Below are 17167 nucleotides of genomic sequence, written 5' to 3'. Positions count from 1 at the left end.
CATTGGAAACACCTCACCATGTCTCCATCCCAAAATAAACCGACCTCAAACAGCCTTCCCAAGGAAGACACCTGGAGCCCCAGGAACCTTGTCAATTCCCGCTGGGCCCCAGGAGGACTTGAGGACAGGGTGGCAAGCACAGACGGCTCTGCCTTTGGAGCGCAGGCCTTCGTTGCCGCCAGCCGCCGAGCTCGCAAAGACCCTGCCGAAATCATCCAGGCCGGCATCGACGAAGCCAAGAAAGCCAACGAGGCCAGCACAGGAGCCAACGGCCCCGGCAGCAAGACCCCAAGCATGACACTGATGGAGTCAGGCCAGAACACAATCACGCATAAGAACGATCTCCCCACGAAGACCCCAGCCATAAAGAATTCAAATTGCACAATTGGCCCTCTTTCTGAAGAGGAGAAGAAACTCAAGGCAGCTAACCCATTACTCGACCCCACCAAGCACAAAGGCCTCAGCAGCTCGTGCTGGGCAGGCCAGTAAGGGAGACTGGATGGTGATTGCGGTGGGAGGTGTTTGGTTTCGCTTCTATTCCGAATACGTCCGAATACATACATGGCACCTTTACACAGTGGATGGGAGGTATACAATTTGATTGATTGAGGGATGGGACTTGTAGTTTCTTGGACCTAGAGGCAGACTGAAGAGGTCTAGTGGTCGTGCACTGCTACACAATGAAACTGTGCTGATTGTCAATGACTTGATGCTCATTTCGAGTAGAACGAAGGTTCTGATTGAGAAGTCCACGCGAACAAATAGCAGATAGTGTGGTACCCAAGGAGGCTTTTCAACTAAATTCTCAGGAAAGCTGTGAGTATCTGCATCGCCCCACAACATGTTTTAACTCTAGTCTGAATCTGTATTGTGTAGGTAAATCTTTTGCCTAGGGAAATTAAATAGCCCTTTACAAAGAACCAACTTTAAAGTACTGTGGGTAGAATTTTCAAAGCGTGCCAACAATTGGAAACTGTTTTACCGTTTTTGAACGAAAGACTCACCCGGGAACTCATCTTCTTGAGTATGAATCCAACCCTACCCAGGTAGCCACATGCAGCCACCTGGGCAGTGATGTCCCAAGTTCCCAAGAACATTTGTGGCAGCCCCTTGGTCAGACGGGAAGTGGCCATGTTGAGCAGCACTTGGCAACATTGGACGGCCGTCTTGAATTGGAAATAAAATCTAATATTTTGTCTTGCGCAACTGAAGAGGCAAACAAGTCTATTCTAAAATCTATATCTCTAGGCTCGTCGGACTCTTACCCAAGATCCTTCTGATCTCGGCATCTTCGTTCTGCTTCTTGACGTTCTCCCACCCAGGCAGCTTAACGGCATGGTCCAGCGCGACGGGCAGACCCCGGTGCCTGCCACGGATCATCATCACGATCATAACCAGCTTGGACCCAGTATACCAGCCGCCCGAAAAACTAAACGAGTGATCCGGCAGGCCCATCGAAAGACCGATGTTGGTATATCCGGAGACGATCTCGAACATGAAGTTGAATACGCTGTAGGAGCGCGGGTCGGCGATGGAGTGGGACGTCTCGATGAGCGTGATGAGGAACAGCGCCAGGGCGATGGCCCAGATATCGTGCGACAGCTGGCCGCGGAGGTGCTGTGATACCAGGCTCACGTGGCCCTCGGGCGTCGACGTGGAGATGGGCGCCGCGGAGGGGTTGTCGAAGTTCATCTCGGCGGCCCGCTTCAGCCGCGGCTTGGGCGTCACGCCCACGCCCTGGAAGTTGTTCATCCTGTTCTGGATCTGCTTGCCCACGAAGGAGGTGCCTCGCCGGCCCACCGCGGCTAGTTTCTTGACGGACTTGGCGGAGATGCCTGACTTTGCTTGTGACACGGCTGACGTGGAGATTGCTGTCCGCTCTGGGCCAAGGGCATGACCAAACGTCGGTGGGGACAGGAGAGGCCCAAAGGTTGGAAGCAGCTCGTCTGTCGACTCATTTCCAGCTGGGTCCTTTTCCTCGCTCTTCTCGGGTTCGGTCGTGTAGATTCCTAGCGACCGTTCTTCGTACACCTTGGGTCCGGTTAGCGAGACGCGTGGCTCATTTGCAGGAGATGGGTGGCTAGAGATCACGAATGCGATTGTATAGTGCCTTGGAGGAGGTTCCACTTGCATTTGAGTTTCTCATGACGATAATCTCTGGATACGCGGAAATGTACATGACGATGACCCACAAGACCAGAACATCGAAGTAGAGGCTTGAAATTGGAACAACAGCAAAACCTCCCGAAGGAATGGCTTGTGGTAAGGACGTTAGCAATTCAAGTTTTACTATCAAGCTTTCAGGTAGGTGACTTACTTAACGCCTGGAAGACAGCCAGCCCAACTCGCTTTGCAACCGGGTACGCCTCAATGGCAGAATTGCCGATGCTGAGAACCAACAACAAGACCCAGTCCATGACGGCAATAGCGGAGAACAAGGTGACAAAGACAAGATTGGCCTTCGCAGGGAACATCATCATGTAGAGTCGACGCGGGTACTTCAAAATGAAGTCGAAGGCTTCCTGCCAGACGGTGTATTCGTCATCGCGATCGGCCACCTTCAACACGAGGCTGCAGAAGTAGACAGTTGCCCTGAGGAACGCGGGGAAGGCGGCGTTTCCAGCGAGGGAAAGGATGGTCACAATGGTCAAGACGAAGGCATCGTTGTCAAAGGCTGCCACGCCCGCATCGAGGAGCGTCATCCCGGCATTGTTGAAGGAAGAAATGGCGAGGAAAATGCCAGCCCACCAGGAGTTCTGGGAGTTGACGGCCGTGATGCTCTGGCTATGCACATAAGACCAGGCGCCGAGGGTAATGGCCCCGAGGAGCTGCCAGAGAACAAAGTAGATGCACACAATGGTGAAGAGGATCTTGAGGGCACGGTACTCGACTCCACCCAAATACTCGCGCTCTTCCTCGGTGAGGTCGAAGAACTGGCCGTTCCTACCGACGGACTTTTTGTTCTCGTGGATAAAGGTCCTGAAATCGAAGCCCTCTGAGATGGACTGGCGGCCTTCGTCACGGCTGAAAGGCCTCCTCCTGGCAGTAGTGTTGGACTTGGGGGAGAGCGGCTCGGCGGCGGAGGTGGTGGAGACGTCGAGCCTCTGGCCTTCCTCGATGGGCTCCAGTATGTTGGGCTGTGCACCGTCCTGGTTCGTGGACTGGCTCTGCGGCCGGTCGTGGGCCTTCTCGCGAGAACGGAGACCGGATAGCTGGAATGCGTCTGCGTCGGCCTTGCGCTCGTGCCTGCTCTTCTTGGCCTTGCGTTTTGATCCTTTGAAGGAGGACATGACGGGCAGGCCAATCATTGCGCCGGCCATGCCAACAATGGTGCCGGTTGTCTTGATCCTCCTGTTCCGCTCGGCCTCGACAATGTCCTCGAACCGCTTCTCAAAGACGCGGGCGCGGAGCCAGATGGTGAAGATGGAGACGAAGACGGGGCTGCCCAAGACCATCATCAAGGCGATAATGACCTGCTGGGCGGTACTGAGCCGACTGATATCGACCGTGTTGAGGCCGGAGGTGGTGAAGGCGGACAAGACGAGGAAAAGGCTGTCGACGAAGCTGACGCTGTGGTCCGGCTGTGAAAGCCCGTAGAAGATGGCGGCGAAGATGAGCCCAACCAGGATGAAGTAGGCATAATGCATGGTGATGAAGTTGACCGGAGGCAGATATGGCCGGACGGCGGCCCATGATTCAGCCATGCGGTCCGCGGCGGCGGGATGGTCGGCCTTGAACTTTTCCCATGGCTGCCATGCCATGGCTGGCGATGCTCACCGGCTGCTGCGGTGGTGGTGAGAGTGATGGGGATTGCGAGGAAGAAAGGATCAGCCTTGGAGGAGGAGAGGAGCCTGGACAAAAGCTCCCCCACCCCCAGAGGCAACCAACGCAACGGCCATTTGTGGGTGAACCGTGCAATCCGACGACTGAGGAGATAGCTATGCGCTCTCCCCCTGATCGACTCGTTTCGGCGGTACCTGGGCGGCCAGAATTCCAAGCAGGGCTGGCTGGCTGGTTTGGGGGTTGAATCCGGTTGGCGTCTGCAGGGACGGCCTGTCCCGGGCCCCACATGCTCTAATGACAGCTCATTACCCGTGGACAGGGGCCGGGGCATTACTGGACCTCAGGTTAGCCCGCCAGCCCGCTAGCCCGCCGTTTCAGCCCCCGACCGTCCGTCCCACGCTGGCAGCTGGCTGGTCCCTGGGACATACTACCGAGTGCTTGTACTGTGGTAGGGCGCTGAAGCCAAAGTTGTGGGCCTCTCGATCCAAACATCGAATAATGTCCTCCCACCCGTCTAGACAACCTGACAACGTGGCCCGCCCCACGATGGGCTCCTCTACCAAGACCATCTTTTAAGACTATCGACTCTGCTGTCCTCTTTTGTCCATCAGATGCTCTTGTCGCCGGGTCTTACGAGGTCCTCACCGCCTGCGATGCCACAGTTGCCCACCCCGTGCATTAGATTAAATACCGCACGAACACTACAAAGTACAGTGGGATTTCTGTCTCGCTGCCTCGACCCCTTGTTCCAACGGCGCCACTGGTCGAGTTGGCTCCGGCCAGGAACGTAAACGCCACCAACGCCAAGCTTCAGATGTCGCCCGACAAATTACTGAGCCATGATGTTGACACAACAATGCTCCAACAATATGTGTGACTTGGGCTGGCAAATTTTACCATTTTCCACCCAGAATACTTTAACCCCAAAATTTTATGCCTTCTATCTTTCTGCAGACGGCATCACTAGAAACTTGAAGTACTTGGACTCTGATGACCAAGAAATGACCACCATCTTGAACATATTGCTGCTCGAGTTGAAATCTATACAAAACAGAAGGATTGCATGAGCCAGCATGTAGCTGCAGGAGAACCAACAGGACAATTCGAATCGTGAATTGTACTGTGAAGCAGGCAGCAGTCTTTTTATCACACCCCATTCAAGACCCCTCTGCATCTCCGCGTCATTGGAAGGTCCAGGATTCTCAGCAGCATCGTGAAGAATATACAAAACCTGTCCTTACATGTGAATTTTCAGCTCACCAGCTGTGTCAAAAGCAGCACATTGGAGCCTGCCTGCCTGCCAGCCCGGCCAGTAGTGTCGACGGTGCTAGGCAGCTAGTGCATCTCTGTGCATGGAGCTTCGTGCAAGTGGCAAAATATGACTTTCACGTCCAATAACTATTTAAGTACCTTTTCTTGTGCTGATCCACTGCCAGCAAACCTTGGAGTACTTGCTCCCAACCTGCACTATTGCCCATGTCCTCATGTCTTGACAATCTTGAGCATGTGGCCCTGCTTATATGTGCTTTGAATGTGACCAATCCCAGCTTCCATGCTGCAGGACAAGACAGAACTTGTAGGCAGCAGCTGCAGCCACCCACTTGTTTCACCGTGTTCCAGCCTGTTTTTGATCTAGTGCTGATGCTGCATCCATACCTGAGTACCCTTTAACGGACTGCCAAAGACCTACCTATGTATGGACATGCAGCTGTTGCCTTGATAGCACCCTGGGCAAAGTGAAGGGTGCCAACACAGAGATAAGGCAGATAGACTAAAATGTGGTTCAACAGGAATATAAATATCCTGTGAACAGATGCGTCCTTGGGGGATTCAAACCACTAGATTTGGGCTTCCACACCGTTTTACAAAGCAGCTTTTGATCTTTGACTCCAACTTCATTTCCTGCCGAACTTGTCCTTGACTTTACTAGTCATGGCAGATATCAAACCCAAGGTTGCCGTATACTACGACAAGGAGGAGTCTCCCAACATGCTCAGCCTTGAGGAATTATCCTTGTTAATGAAACATGTCAACATCGAGGGCGACGATGCTAGTGATGGATCGGAAAGCGAAGAAAGTGGTGTCATCGTCCCGGAGGAAGAAGATACGGAAAAGACGAACACCCCTATAGGATCCATCAGCGAGGTCAAGAACATCTACAAGTCTTCCAAGGACAAGGACGGCATGTGGACGTGGGTCAACAAGTACCCGGAGGACGTAGCGGAACCAGCAGAGAATGCTGTGACGGACACTTATGCCGTGCTCGTGCGCAACGTCAAGAGCCAGGACGGCCGCAAGAAGCTCGAGGCTCATTCCATCGTCGTGCAGAGCCCCTGGCTGCAAAAGGCCCTTGGCGATGTCATATTGAAGGACTACCCTGGTGTGGCGTGCGAGCTGAAGCGTCTGACTTTTGAGGCTCCCTTCAAGCCCTTCATCCACCGGTGGTTCGAGCTTCTCGAGTACATGAAGCGCCCTGATCTGGACCCAAAGACCAAGGAGCATCTCGTTGTTCTGCATGACATACTCCAGTATGAGATTGGTGACAGCATCAAGGCTTATGAGGACTACGTTCTCAATGGTGTCGTTACTTTCGAACATCTGTGGTGAGTGCCTCTGTCTGGTCTGCGTCAAGCCATGTCTTACTCATAGACATAATACAGGATGATCTTCCAGCCTGGCTCCGTCGTCCTCGCTGCCCATAAAGGACCGCTCTCTGCTTTTGAGCTGGAAGAATCTGAGTACCTGGAGAATAAGTGCGGGAGGTTCCTTGCTCTTTTTGCCGACTGCGTTGACTACAGCGGAAAGGCGTTTGGCCGCGTGACAGAGCGGATTGATGTCCCGGAATTCATCGGCATCAAGAAGATCACTGGCCTGAATGCCTTCCCTCTATCTTTCCATGAGGATGAGAAAGGGATAACAGCAAGCCTGATAGAGAGGGGTAGTATTTTTGAAAAGCTGGCAGGACACCATTACAAAGCGTATGTGATCTCAAAGCTTGAACGCTATCTTGTGGAGTGGATGCTAACATGCTGCTGCTTGTCAGTTATGATGGCACTGCGATCACTTGGGACCAGCAGAACAATGAGGTCCCGATCCAGCTCAGCGGTCGCGTAGTCGTGGACATCCATTCCTTCAACCGCAGCAACATGTGGCGTCGGCGCCGGCCGTCTGATTGGAAAGCCAAGGACCTGGAGCGTCTATATGAACACCGGCGGCAGCACGGCCTCTCCGAGCATGGCCATCTCAGGCTCACGCCGTACTACCAGATGCTCGCACGCTCTCGCACTCGCGGCTATTCTCTCAAGCGCAAGGAGTGGCTCGAGTTCTACGTCGAGCAAGTTGATGATATAAAGTGGAACGAGGACGCTTTCGAAAAGCTCGTGCTGCCAGACGACCAGAAGGAGCTCATCATGGCCTTCTCAGAGTCTCAACTAGACGGAGGGGACACCTTTGACGACGTCATCTCGGGCAAGGGCAAGGGCATAATCTGCCTCCTGTCCGGCCCCCCAGGCGTAGGCAAGACGCTGACGGCCGAGGCGGTCGCCGAGAACCTCCGCGTGCCGCTGCACACGCTCAGCTCGGGCGACCTAGGCTCCAAGCCGTGGGAGGTAGAGCAGGGCCTGTCGCAGATCCTCGAGCTGGTCGCGCGGTGGAACGCCATCCTGCTGCTAGACGAGTGCGACGTCTTCCTTGAGGCGCGGTCTACACACGACCTCGAGCGCAACAAGGTCGTCTCCATCTTCCTGCGCACCCTCGAGTACTACGAGGGCATCTTGTTCATGACCACCAACCGCGTGGATAACATCGACCAGGCGTTTCAGTCCCGCATCCATGTCTCGCTCGAGTACCCGGACCTCACGGCCGAGTCGCGCGCTCACATCTGGCGCAATTTCCTCTCGGCCGCCAAGCAGAAGCCCGAGGTCACAGACCAGGATGTGGAGCAGTTGGCCAAGCTGGAGCTCAACGGCCGCCAGATCAAGAACATACTCAAGACGGCCCAGCTCTTGGCGAGACGGAAGAAGAGTGTGCTCAAGCGAAGCTTCATCGAGACGGTTCTGGGGATCGAGATGCGTCGACCCTCTGTCGACGGCACTGCTGAATGGATTGGGAAGACGGGCGTCAAGCAGATCGTCAGTTAGACGCTGCCCATGTAGGCCCAGGGTGTCGAAATGTTGTGCGGTGCACATGTGAGTTTTCGAAGGTTCTCATGAAGCGATATTCTAGATAGACGAATAGGAAGTCACATACTGCCGCTGAAGTCGCCAAGGGGCGTGACTCCAGATGTCGGCCGACAACGTCATCTGCGAAGAGTCCATCGGGGATGGCATCCACTCCGCCCTGCAGGAAAACCAGGTTGTTCGGAAAGGTGGTTACGTTGTAGATCTTGTTGATGGTGTCGAGATTACGCTGTTGGAAGGCAGAAGCATCCCGAGACAGCTGATAGGAAGTCAATCCCATCACTACTGAGAGCAGAAGGAAAACAGACAACAGTTTGGAGATCATTTTCGATCCGCGATTATTTTTCGGCTGTTCAGGGTCTGATGTTGTCGGTTGAGGGATCAATCAGCCTAATGCCGTAAGTGCTGCGGTTGTGATGTTGGGAAGAAGGTAGCTAGGATTCAAATTGGCTGTCTCGGAAAAATGAGAGTTGCCCCCCCCCCGGTTAAATGCCCCCTATTCCTTAATTAAACCAAAACTTTATTAATAAGGCGGAAAACCCTACATTTTTAATAGAATATCATATTTAATACCATCTACACCCTAAAAAAGGAAAAAAAAAGGTTAATAATAGTAAGCTATTACCTATTAAACTATAAACTTTAATAGTTAGAGTTTTATTTATATTTTAACCTATTTTTACTAAATAAATAACTATAAATTAAATTTAAAATTAATTATATTATAGTTAAAAATACTATTAAAGGGTTATTATTATTTATATAATTATTTTAAATATATTATTATTATTACTATTAAATATAATTAAATTAAAGTGATAAATTATAAAAATTTATTAGCCTACTTTTATAATAATATTATAAAATATAATTAATATATAAATTATATAAATTAAAAGCTAAAAGATCTTTTACTTAATAAATTAAATTTATATTTTAATAAAATATAATATTTTTATTAAATAATTATAAATTAATATTATTATAAAATAATAGGTAATACTTTTAAAATTTATATATAAAGTAATAAATAGATATATATATTAACCTATTAATATAATAAAAGCTTTATAATTACTATTTTTAATAAATATATTAATTAAGCTATATAATAAAAATATTTATTTTTATTAATAAGTTTAGTTTTAATAAATAAAATAATATAAAAAATAAATTAAATATTTATTAAGTATATTTTATAGGTTAAAAGTTTTTTTAAATAAAGGGCTTATTTTTATATTCTTTTATAATTATATTAAATAGTTTATTTATTATTATAATATATAAAAGTTATATAATAAAAGTTTTTTTAATAACTAAAAAAGTATTTTATTAAAAATAAATTTATATTTAAACTTAAAGTTAATTTTATAATAAATAATACTTTTAATATTATAAAGTAGAAATAATTAAGGTAATAAATATAAGAGATATAAAATATAAATATTTACTTTTATACTCCCTAATTTTAATTTTATTAAGGTATATTTTAATAACTTAAAATATTATTTATATTATTAATATTAATATAAGTTATTAAATTATAATTTAAATAAAAATTTTATTTAATTTTTATTTTTATATTTAGAAGGTTAAGTTTAAAGCTAAGGCTATTTAAAGATATTTTTATTATATATAAATATTAAAAGAAAGTATAAAATAAAATAAATATAATAATTCTAATTAAAAGTTATAAGAATTAAAATTAATAGAGTTTTAATTAAATAAAGTTATATGGGTAGAAAAGTATTATTTATAAGTTAAATAGTTAAATTAATAGTTAAAAGTTAAAATAAATAAATTAATTATAGGTAAATTTATTTAATTAATTAAGTACTTAATATTAGGTATTTAATTTACTTTATTTATTTAAAATAAATAACTTTTTTTTAATTACTTTCTATTATTAATTATATCTTTTATATACTTAATTATTACTTTTTTATTTAAAAGTCCTTTAAAATTTATTATATAACTTTTTACCTTATTAAATAAAAGGACTATTTTAATAGGCTTTTAATTTTTATTAAATAGCTAATTTAATTATAAAATTTAATATTAAATAAAGCTAATTAATTAGTTAGGCAACCTTTATAGGTTTTATAAAGTATATATTTTTAATATTTACTTAATAGTTTATTAAATAGCTATTTAATAACCTTTATTATAATAATAAGTTTTTTTATTATTATTATTATTAAAGAAATTAGTAAAGTTTTTTCTTTTTAAATATAATTTAACTAATATTTTAACTAATAAGATAACCTTTAGGCTATATTTATTAAATTAAATATTCTTTTTTATAAAGCCTATAAAAATTAAGCCCTTTATATTTTATAATTTTTATAAGTTATTTAAATTAAACCCTTTTAATAGGTTTTAAAATACTTTTAAAATATTTTTATAATAAACTTTTAATATAAAACTATTTTATTTCTTTTTACTTATAGTAATAATAATAAGAAAATAATTAATAACCTCTACCTCCATTATAGACTTTTAGGCATTATTATTATTATTATTAATAGTAGTAAAGCCCTATTAAACCTATAAAAAAAAACTAATAATAATAGTAATAGTAGTAACCCTATTAAGACTATTTAACTATACTTAACTTTAAATAAATTAATATTAAATAATAAATTAATAATTATATTAATATTACTTTTTTACTTTTATTTTTATTACTTTTTTAAAAGGAATAAAACTAACCTATTATTATTAGGCTCCTTTTATTAGGTTCTATTTAAGCTATTTAGTAATTAAAAGGATTTTTAATAAGTACCTAATTATAATATTATTTATTATAATTATATTAAATTAATTTTTAAGTTTTTATTAAATAAGTTAATATATATATTATTTTACCTAATAAAATACTATTATTATAAAGAATTTCTTTTATTTTAATAATAATAATTAATTTTATAATAATTATTTAAAAATATAGCTATATTTTTATTAATTATTTATATTTTTTATATAAAGTCTATTTTTATCTTTATTTTAACTTTTATTTAGTAATTATTAATATAAATTAAAAGTTTTAAGGTTTAGATTTTTATTAAGTATATTTATATTTACTACTCACCTAATTATTAGTAAGCTATTTTTAGGGTAGTTATTTATTAAATAACTAGTAATAGTTAAAAGACTTTAATTAGTAGTTATTTAGTTAAGTAATTACCTTATAATATAGATATTTATAACTTTTATATTAGTAATATAACCTTATAATTATATAAGAATTAAAGAAAGAAGGATTTTTAGAATTTAAAGAGTATATTTATAATATTATTATAGTTAAGTATTTTAATTTTTATTAATATTTTTTTATAATTTTTAATTATAAAGTTAAAACTTTTAATTTATAAGCTAATTAACCTTAATAAAAATATTTTTAACTTAATAATTATATTTAAATAGTTTTATATTTTCTTTTAATTAAGTTTTTAAATAAATTAATATAATTTAATAAAAGGCCTTAAATTTTTAACTTTTATTTTTTTAATATAATAGTTTATTTTTAAGTTATATAATAAAAATAATATTAACTTTTAAATTATAAATTTTAATAAATAAAATTAAAGCTAGTTTATTTAAATATATTTATATTAAAGGGTTAATTAAATAACTTTTAAAGTATTTAATATTATTACTAATATTATTTATTAAAACCCTATTTTATTAATAAAAGGGTTTTATTATTAATACCTTTTAAAGCCTTTTTTTTATTATTAGGTATATTTTTTTATTATTAACTTTAATAGTATTTTTTATATTTTTAAATTATTTAGTTTATTATAATAACCTTATTTTAAATAGTTTTAAGAGTATTTATAAATACTTTTAAGTAATTTATTAGACCTTAGTTATTTTAATAATTAGCTTTTAAGTATATAATTATTTAAATAATATAATATTTTTATTAATAAATTATATAATTTAATTCCTTAAATAAGTTTTATATAATAAGTATTAAATAGTTTAGGCTTAATAGGTTAATTTAATAATATTATTTATAAAGTTAACTAAACTAATATTATTTTATATTAAAATAAATAGATTATATATATTTTTATAAGTTAAATTTAAATTAATTATATAAAACTAATATAGTATTATTTTTATTTAATTAAATAATAAAAATAATTTATTATTAATATTAATAAAGTTAATAGGGGTGTTTTAATAAAAATATTAGAGTTTCTACCTTATTAGTAAAGTTTTAATTTAATTAAGGAATAGGGGGTATTTAACTAGGGGGGGGGGTAATTCTCGTTTTTCCGAGATAAGGGGATATTGATTGGTATTAAATGGAGTTAGGGGTGTAGAATTGGCTAAAAGGCGCAGAATAGGAATATGACTGGGAATCGACCAATTTAGATTCACCGGTATGTACACATTACTTGGGCACCGTTAGAACAAAAAAAGTAACAGTGCCAGCTGTCTCAGAAGCAAAAACGATTTCCAGTGACATTCTAAGTTGTCAGTAAATCGGACTTCCACGGCTCATTCCTTTGTCACAGTATGGTCCAAGAATTCCTCCTCCCATTGATACAAACGACGCATACCAACAAAACGACCCAATCCATCCTACCACCAGTTGACCCAGAAAATCCGCGTCTGAGAATTAGCTGCCCACTTCGGGTTTGTACAGTCGGGGACGCGCTGTATGGATGTGTAAGCAGGGCAAAATCCAGCGTTTGCTCAATGGCCCCTTCACAAGCAGTGGATGGAATGAACAAGAACTTGAGAAATGATTTTAGGTATGTGCGCAGGGCATAGCTACCAGAAGAAGCCTTGGATCAAGGTTACCAATGAAGCACTTGAGAACAGAAGATCGACCTCGGCCCGGCATATTAACCGACAATGTTGGCAAAACTCTTCTAAAGCGTGCTAGACAGTCACCTCGTACTGCAAACCGGATGCTACCTGCCTCTATTTGTTGATATCAGTGTGAGAATATGGTTTCGCTTCTATTCCGTATACGTCCGAGGACATACATGGCGCCCTCATACAGTGCTAAACGCTCAAAGACCCAGCTCTACAAAAATGCAATGCCAACAACGGTGCAAGAAGACTCTGCATGACCACGTGGCCTCGGCCTTCTGCCGCACAGACAGGCTAGGAAGAAACGCTCCTGACAGCGTCGCTGGCTGAATCGCCTGTGTTCAGATAAATGTGTGATCCGTCTTGTGCATAATGTGGGCGTGGGATCCCATGTGAAACTGTGCTTTCCAAGACCTTGGGAGCACTAGTGGGAGACGAATTCCAAGGACGGCTCTTCACATTGGAATTGTCACATGCAGTTAGCCGTGACATTGTCATCCGTCTTTCACCGTTCATAAGCCCAGGGCATTAATGTGTTCTTGTCTGATTGTTCCGGCCGGGCCGCTCGCCCGCGCGTCTAGCCCCCGCCCTTCACACTCCTTAGACCACCTAAGTCATTGTAGTGCATCTTTGCCGTACTGTCTATTAGTTAGTGTGTTTGGTATATCAAGACAAGCAAATTACTCGAAATAACATCCATTCAATGTTTCTTTATAACAACGGGCGAACACGGCCGAATTCATTCATACAACGTAATTATATAACCATGCTCGTGTAGAGATGACCACCCCGACCGGATTGAGTTGCCACCATCATTAAAACAACCGTTAGAGCAGCGCTCACAATTCGATTCTAGCCTCATACTTTTCAACAACATTCGAAGATTTCATCTAATCCAGACAAGACAGCCCTTAAGAAACCATGAATCCATCACAACTCGCACTTCTAGTGGGCATCGCCACTGTCGCGAACGGGCACGGGATCATGATCGAGCCCCGGCCATACAATCTCCACGAGGCTCCTCTACAGCAGGTAGCCCCCCTTGGGGCCGAATTGCCATTCCCTTGCCAAGGCCGTACCGAACACGCTGATAATAGAACCACTCTAACTGCAGGTACGACTCAGACTGTTAAATTCTGGATCAGTGCCGTGCATGGTGGGGGAAGCTGCCAGTTCAGCTTGACCTACGACAACCCCCCGCCTGCCGACCCATCACAGTGGAAAACTATCTATACAATTATAGGCGATTGTCCAGCAAAGGCTGCAGGTAATATTCCAACCATTGAAACTGACCAAGACGGAAGGGAGAGCGGCCCACAGTGCGGAAACTCTGACGGCGAGGAGTGCGTTCGTCAGTTTGAAGTTCCCATACCAGCCGGCATTAAGAATTCGGACTCGGCCACTTTTGCATTCACTTGGTTCAATAAGATTGGAAACAGAGAAATGTACATGACCGTAAGTATCACCCCCTCCCCCAGTCACAAATCCTCGTATTCCATGTTTTAGGTTGTTGTAGAATACAACACTTTAGGCCCCGTACCAGGACCTATAGGCTAACATCACGATTAATAGTGCGCTCCCGTCAGTATCGTCGGAGGTTCTGATGACCAGGAGCTTATGGACTCCCTGCCCCCAGTGTTCGTGGCGAACATTCCGGGGCAGTGTACGACAGGCCCGAGTGGAACTGTATTGAACATTCCCAACCCCGGAAAATTCGGCAAGGTCAACGTGGAGCCCATTGCAGACGGATCTGGTCAATGCCCTGCCGCTGACCCCCCGTCGTTTATTGAGAGCCCACAGGGGCCACAGGGCAGTGGCCAGAACACTGCCAGCTCGGCGGCGACTCCTTTGGCCACCTCGCAGTCTCCTCCAAGTTCATTCGTCACCATCACGACTTCGTCGAGCGCAAAGAACAGCGACCTGCCCAAGACCAGTAACACCAGTTCGCCCGCGACGGGGAGTTCGGCATCTGAGGCAGCCCCTACCGAGACTGGCCAACCGGCCTGGGCGGCCGGGATGACCAGGTGCCCAGAAGCTAACGGGAAAATATTTTGCTATGAAGGCAACACCTTCGGGCTTTGCAATCATGGCTGGGCAGATCCTCTGCCTCTCAATGAAGATCAAGTGTGTGCTAATGGTGAGATCACCTACAAGTACAACTCCAGCGCTTAAGAAATCCGAGCACGGCTTAGTCTGAGGCGTGTGGGACAGCACGGGAAATTGCTTTTGTTCAAGGGCTATTGAAAGCATGCGCAGTTACTTGTCTAATTGGAAAGGCGTCAGGTTGCTCTGTAGGTCCCTGGTGGATTACAGAGTTTACAAGTTCTTCGTTTCGGGGCTTGCCAATAGATTTCAGTTTAATATAACCTTTTAATCACATTGCTCATTGCATATAAACTGACTTAGTGTCAGCTGAAACTCCATATTATGCGTGGTAGACATGGCTGCGGGATATTTGATGTGCCAATCCCTTACCTAAGTAACTACTGCCATCTCTCGGGGCCGGCCGCAATGTCTTCGGGGTGTCTAAAACAACCCCTCATCATAGCGCTTTCCTTCAGGAAGCGCTCCGACTATAGACTTTCGCGATCGTGATCCAGTTTGCATGATGAAGGAGGATCTCGCGGCTAAAGTACCACCAGCATGGTCCCATATTCCTGGTCCGCTTGTGAGGGAACACTACTAATATGAGTTCGCTTAAGAGCAGAGACGATTATCTGCAGTCGCCATGTCTTTGCAACACGCCAGGCTGGATAGGGACTCGAGATCTCCATCCCCGCAGGCTCATACATATGACCTCAGTTTCGCTAAAGTGTTCGGCGAGAATATAGCAGTAAGGAAATCGAGCTGTTGGTACCTGTGATCTTTCCCCTGATCCTGTGCTCCCTTGCCAGGGGCATATTTGACTGTCTCAAAAATCACCAGCAGACTGCTCACGAGGAACGGTTGTGGCGCCCAATAATATCACCGATGTGGGAGACGTCTGCCCCTTGGCGTCGACAGCGCCATAGTATGATACCAAGGCTCATACCTAGACAACATCCGGCTAGAATTCCGGCCTCACTATCGCCCTTGCTTGCACTATTATGTGCCATGGGATTCCCGAACCAGACGCCCATCTCTCTCACTCTATCATCAGGTGCCCAGGTGATCTAATCACAAACGGGATGTATTCGGTGTGTATAAGAGTATAGATGCCGTGAGGCTCGTTGAATATAATCGATATTAAATCGCAACTGAATTATATTCACCCAGCTTTTCTGCTCGCCCATAATTTGTGCAAAAGGATTCGGCGGAAATGAACTTGTTATGCACCATAATTTCGATGGCCGTGGCTGTAACAGCTCACGGCCATGTCACCAACATAGTTGTTAATGGTGTATACTACCGCAACTTCCTCCCAAATATCGATCCCTACACCCAGAACCCACCCAAAGTTATGGGCTGGACAGCTGGTAATACAGACAATGGTTACATTGCCCCCAATAATTTCCAATCCCCTGATATCATCTGTCACGTCTCGGCAACCCCAGGTAAAGCCCACGTTGCCGTCCGGGCCGGTGACTCCATCTCAATCCAGTGGAATACTTGGCCTGAGTCTCATCACGGTCCCGTGATCGACTACTTGGCTAGATGCAACGGAACCTGCGAGACGGCGGACAAGAATGCACTGAAATTCTTCAAGATCGATGGTTCTGGACTGGTGTCTGGATATAATCCTGGCTACTGGGCCGCAGATGTACTGATTTCCAACGCTGCCTCCTGGCTGGTCAAAATCCCAGAGGACATTGCACCGGGCAATTACGTTCTCCGGCACGAGATAATTGCCTTGCACGGAGCACACGAAATCAACGCGGCCCAGGCATATCCACAGTGCTTCAACCTTGAGATCTCCGGAACAGGCACGTCTCAGCCGTCAGGTGTCCTTGGCACTGACCTATACAAAGCCACCGATGCAGGGATCCTTTTCAATCTCTACACACCGTTCAAAGCATATTCCGTCCCGGGCCCAACTTTGATTTCTGGTGCAGTCAGCTCCGTGCCGCAATTCAAGTCAAGCGTTACCGTTACAAGCACCGCCACAGTAGCCACCCAGATATCAGCTGTACCTACGAGTTCTACGACCTCGACCTCGACCTCGGGCCCATTCACAAATTCAACTTCAACGTCAGCTGGCGAGTCCTTGCCGTCTACCACCACCTCTACACGGTCAGAATCTACCACGCCAGCCGGTAACACCTCGCCCTCATCAACCGTTTCTACTCGACCCGTGTCTACGACGGTACAGACTGTCACGACGGCGACCGCACCTGCCACCACAAATCCTCCCGCGGCGTTGGGCCAGACACAATGGTAGGTCTCCCATTCCATTC

General features: G+C 43.7%; 5 protein-coding genes across 5 annotated transcripts; 4 read left to right on the top strand and 1 right to left on the bottom strand.

The window, feature by feature from the left end:
* Window positions 1-18: 18 nt before the first annotated feature.
* KVR01_009911 (uncharacterized protein) lies at window positions 19-489 on the top strand (the record flags this gene model as incomplete). The annotated part of the gene is made up of 1 exon (XM_044789693.1): window positions 19-489. The coding sequence occupies one exon, from the start codon at window positions 19-21 to the stop codon at window positions 487-489; it is 471 nt and encodes a 156-aa protein (XP_044641159.1).
* A 678-nt stretch (window positions 490-1167) lies between these two features.
* KVR01_009865 (uncharacterized protein) lies at window positions 1168-3986 on the bottom strand. Its single transcript, XM_044793463.1, has 3 exons — window positions 2318-3986; window positions 2132-2256; window positions 1168-2031 (listed from the first exon to the last, which is right to left on the bottom strand). Exons 1-3 carry the CDS (start codon window positions 3759-3761, stop codon window positions 1237-1239), a joined length of 2364 nt encoding a protein of 787 aa, XP_044641113.1. The 5' UTR covers window positions 3762-3986; the 3' UTR covers window positions 1168-1236.
* A 1644-nt stretch (window positions 3987-5630) lies between these two features.
* Window positions 5631-8351, top strand: KVR01_009850 (uncharacterized protein). Its single transcript, XM_044786765.1, has 3 exons — window positions 5631-6386; window positions 6444-6761; window positions 6827-8351. Exons 1-3 carry the CDS (start codon window positions 5716-5718, stop codon window positions 7920-7922), a joined length of 2085 nt encoding a protein of 694 aa, XP_044641098.1. The 5' UTR covers window positions 5631-5715; the 3' UTR covers window positions 7923-8351.
* Window positions 8352-13697: 5346 nt separating this feature from the next.
* Window positions 13698-14966, top strand: KVR01_010034 (uncharacterized protein; the record flags this gene model as incomplete). Its single annotated transcript, XM_044781735.1, has 3 exons — window positions 13698-14249; window positions 14367-14429; window positions 14769-14966. Exons 1-3 carry the CDS (start codon window positions 13716-13718, stop codon window positions 14964-14966), a joined length of 795 nt encoding a protein of 264 aa, XP_044641282.1. The 5' UTR covers window positions 13698-13715.
* Window positions 14967-16119: 1153 nt separating this feature from the next.
* On the top strand, window positions 16120-17030 carry KVR01_009969 (uncharacterized protein; the record flags this gene model as incomplete). Its single annotated transcript, XM_044784420.1, has 2 exons — window positions 16120-16709; window positions 16826-17030. 2 exons carry the CDS (start codon window positions 16120-16122, stop codon window positions 17028-17030), a joined length of 795 nt encoding a protein of 264 aa, XP_044641217.1.
* Between the last annotated feature and the right edge of the window lie 137 nt (window positions 17031-17167).

This window comes from Diaporthe batatas, assembly GCF_019321695.1.
Source record: "Diaporthe batatas strain CRI 302-4 chromosome Unknown Contig00012, whole genome shotgun sequence".
Taxonomy (NCBI): Eukaryota; Fungi; Ascomycota; class Sordariomycetes; order Diaporthales; family Diaporthaceae; genus Diaporthe; species Diaporthe batatas.
This window is presented reverse-complemented; position numbering and strand designations above follow the sequence as displayed.

Coding starts and splice junctions, on each gene's coding strand:
- KVR01_009850 (XM_044786765.1), top strand. CDS start 5,716: ATGGCAGATATCAAACCCAAGGTTGCCGTATACTACGACAAGGAGGAG. Junction 6,387..6,443: donor GTTACTTTCGAACATCTGTG/GTGAGTGCCTCT, acceptor GACATAATACAG/GATGATCTTCCAGCCTGGCT. Junction 6,762..6,826: donor GCAGGACACCATTACAAAGC/GTATGTGATCTC, acceptor GCTGCTTGTCAG/TTATGATGGCACTGCGATCA.
- KVR01_009865 (XM_044793463.1), bottom strand. CDS start 3,761: ATGGCATGGCAGCCATGGGAAAAGTTCAAGGCCGACCATCCCGCCGCC. Junction 2,257..2,317: donor GGCTGTCTTCCAGGCGTTAA/GTAAGTCACCTA, acceptor CCTTACCACAAG/CCATTCCTTCGGGAGGTTTT. Junction 2,032..2,131: donor TCGTCATGAGAAACTCAAAT/GCAAGTGGAACC, acceptor ACCGGACCCAAG/GTGTACGAAGAACGGTCGCT.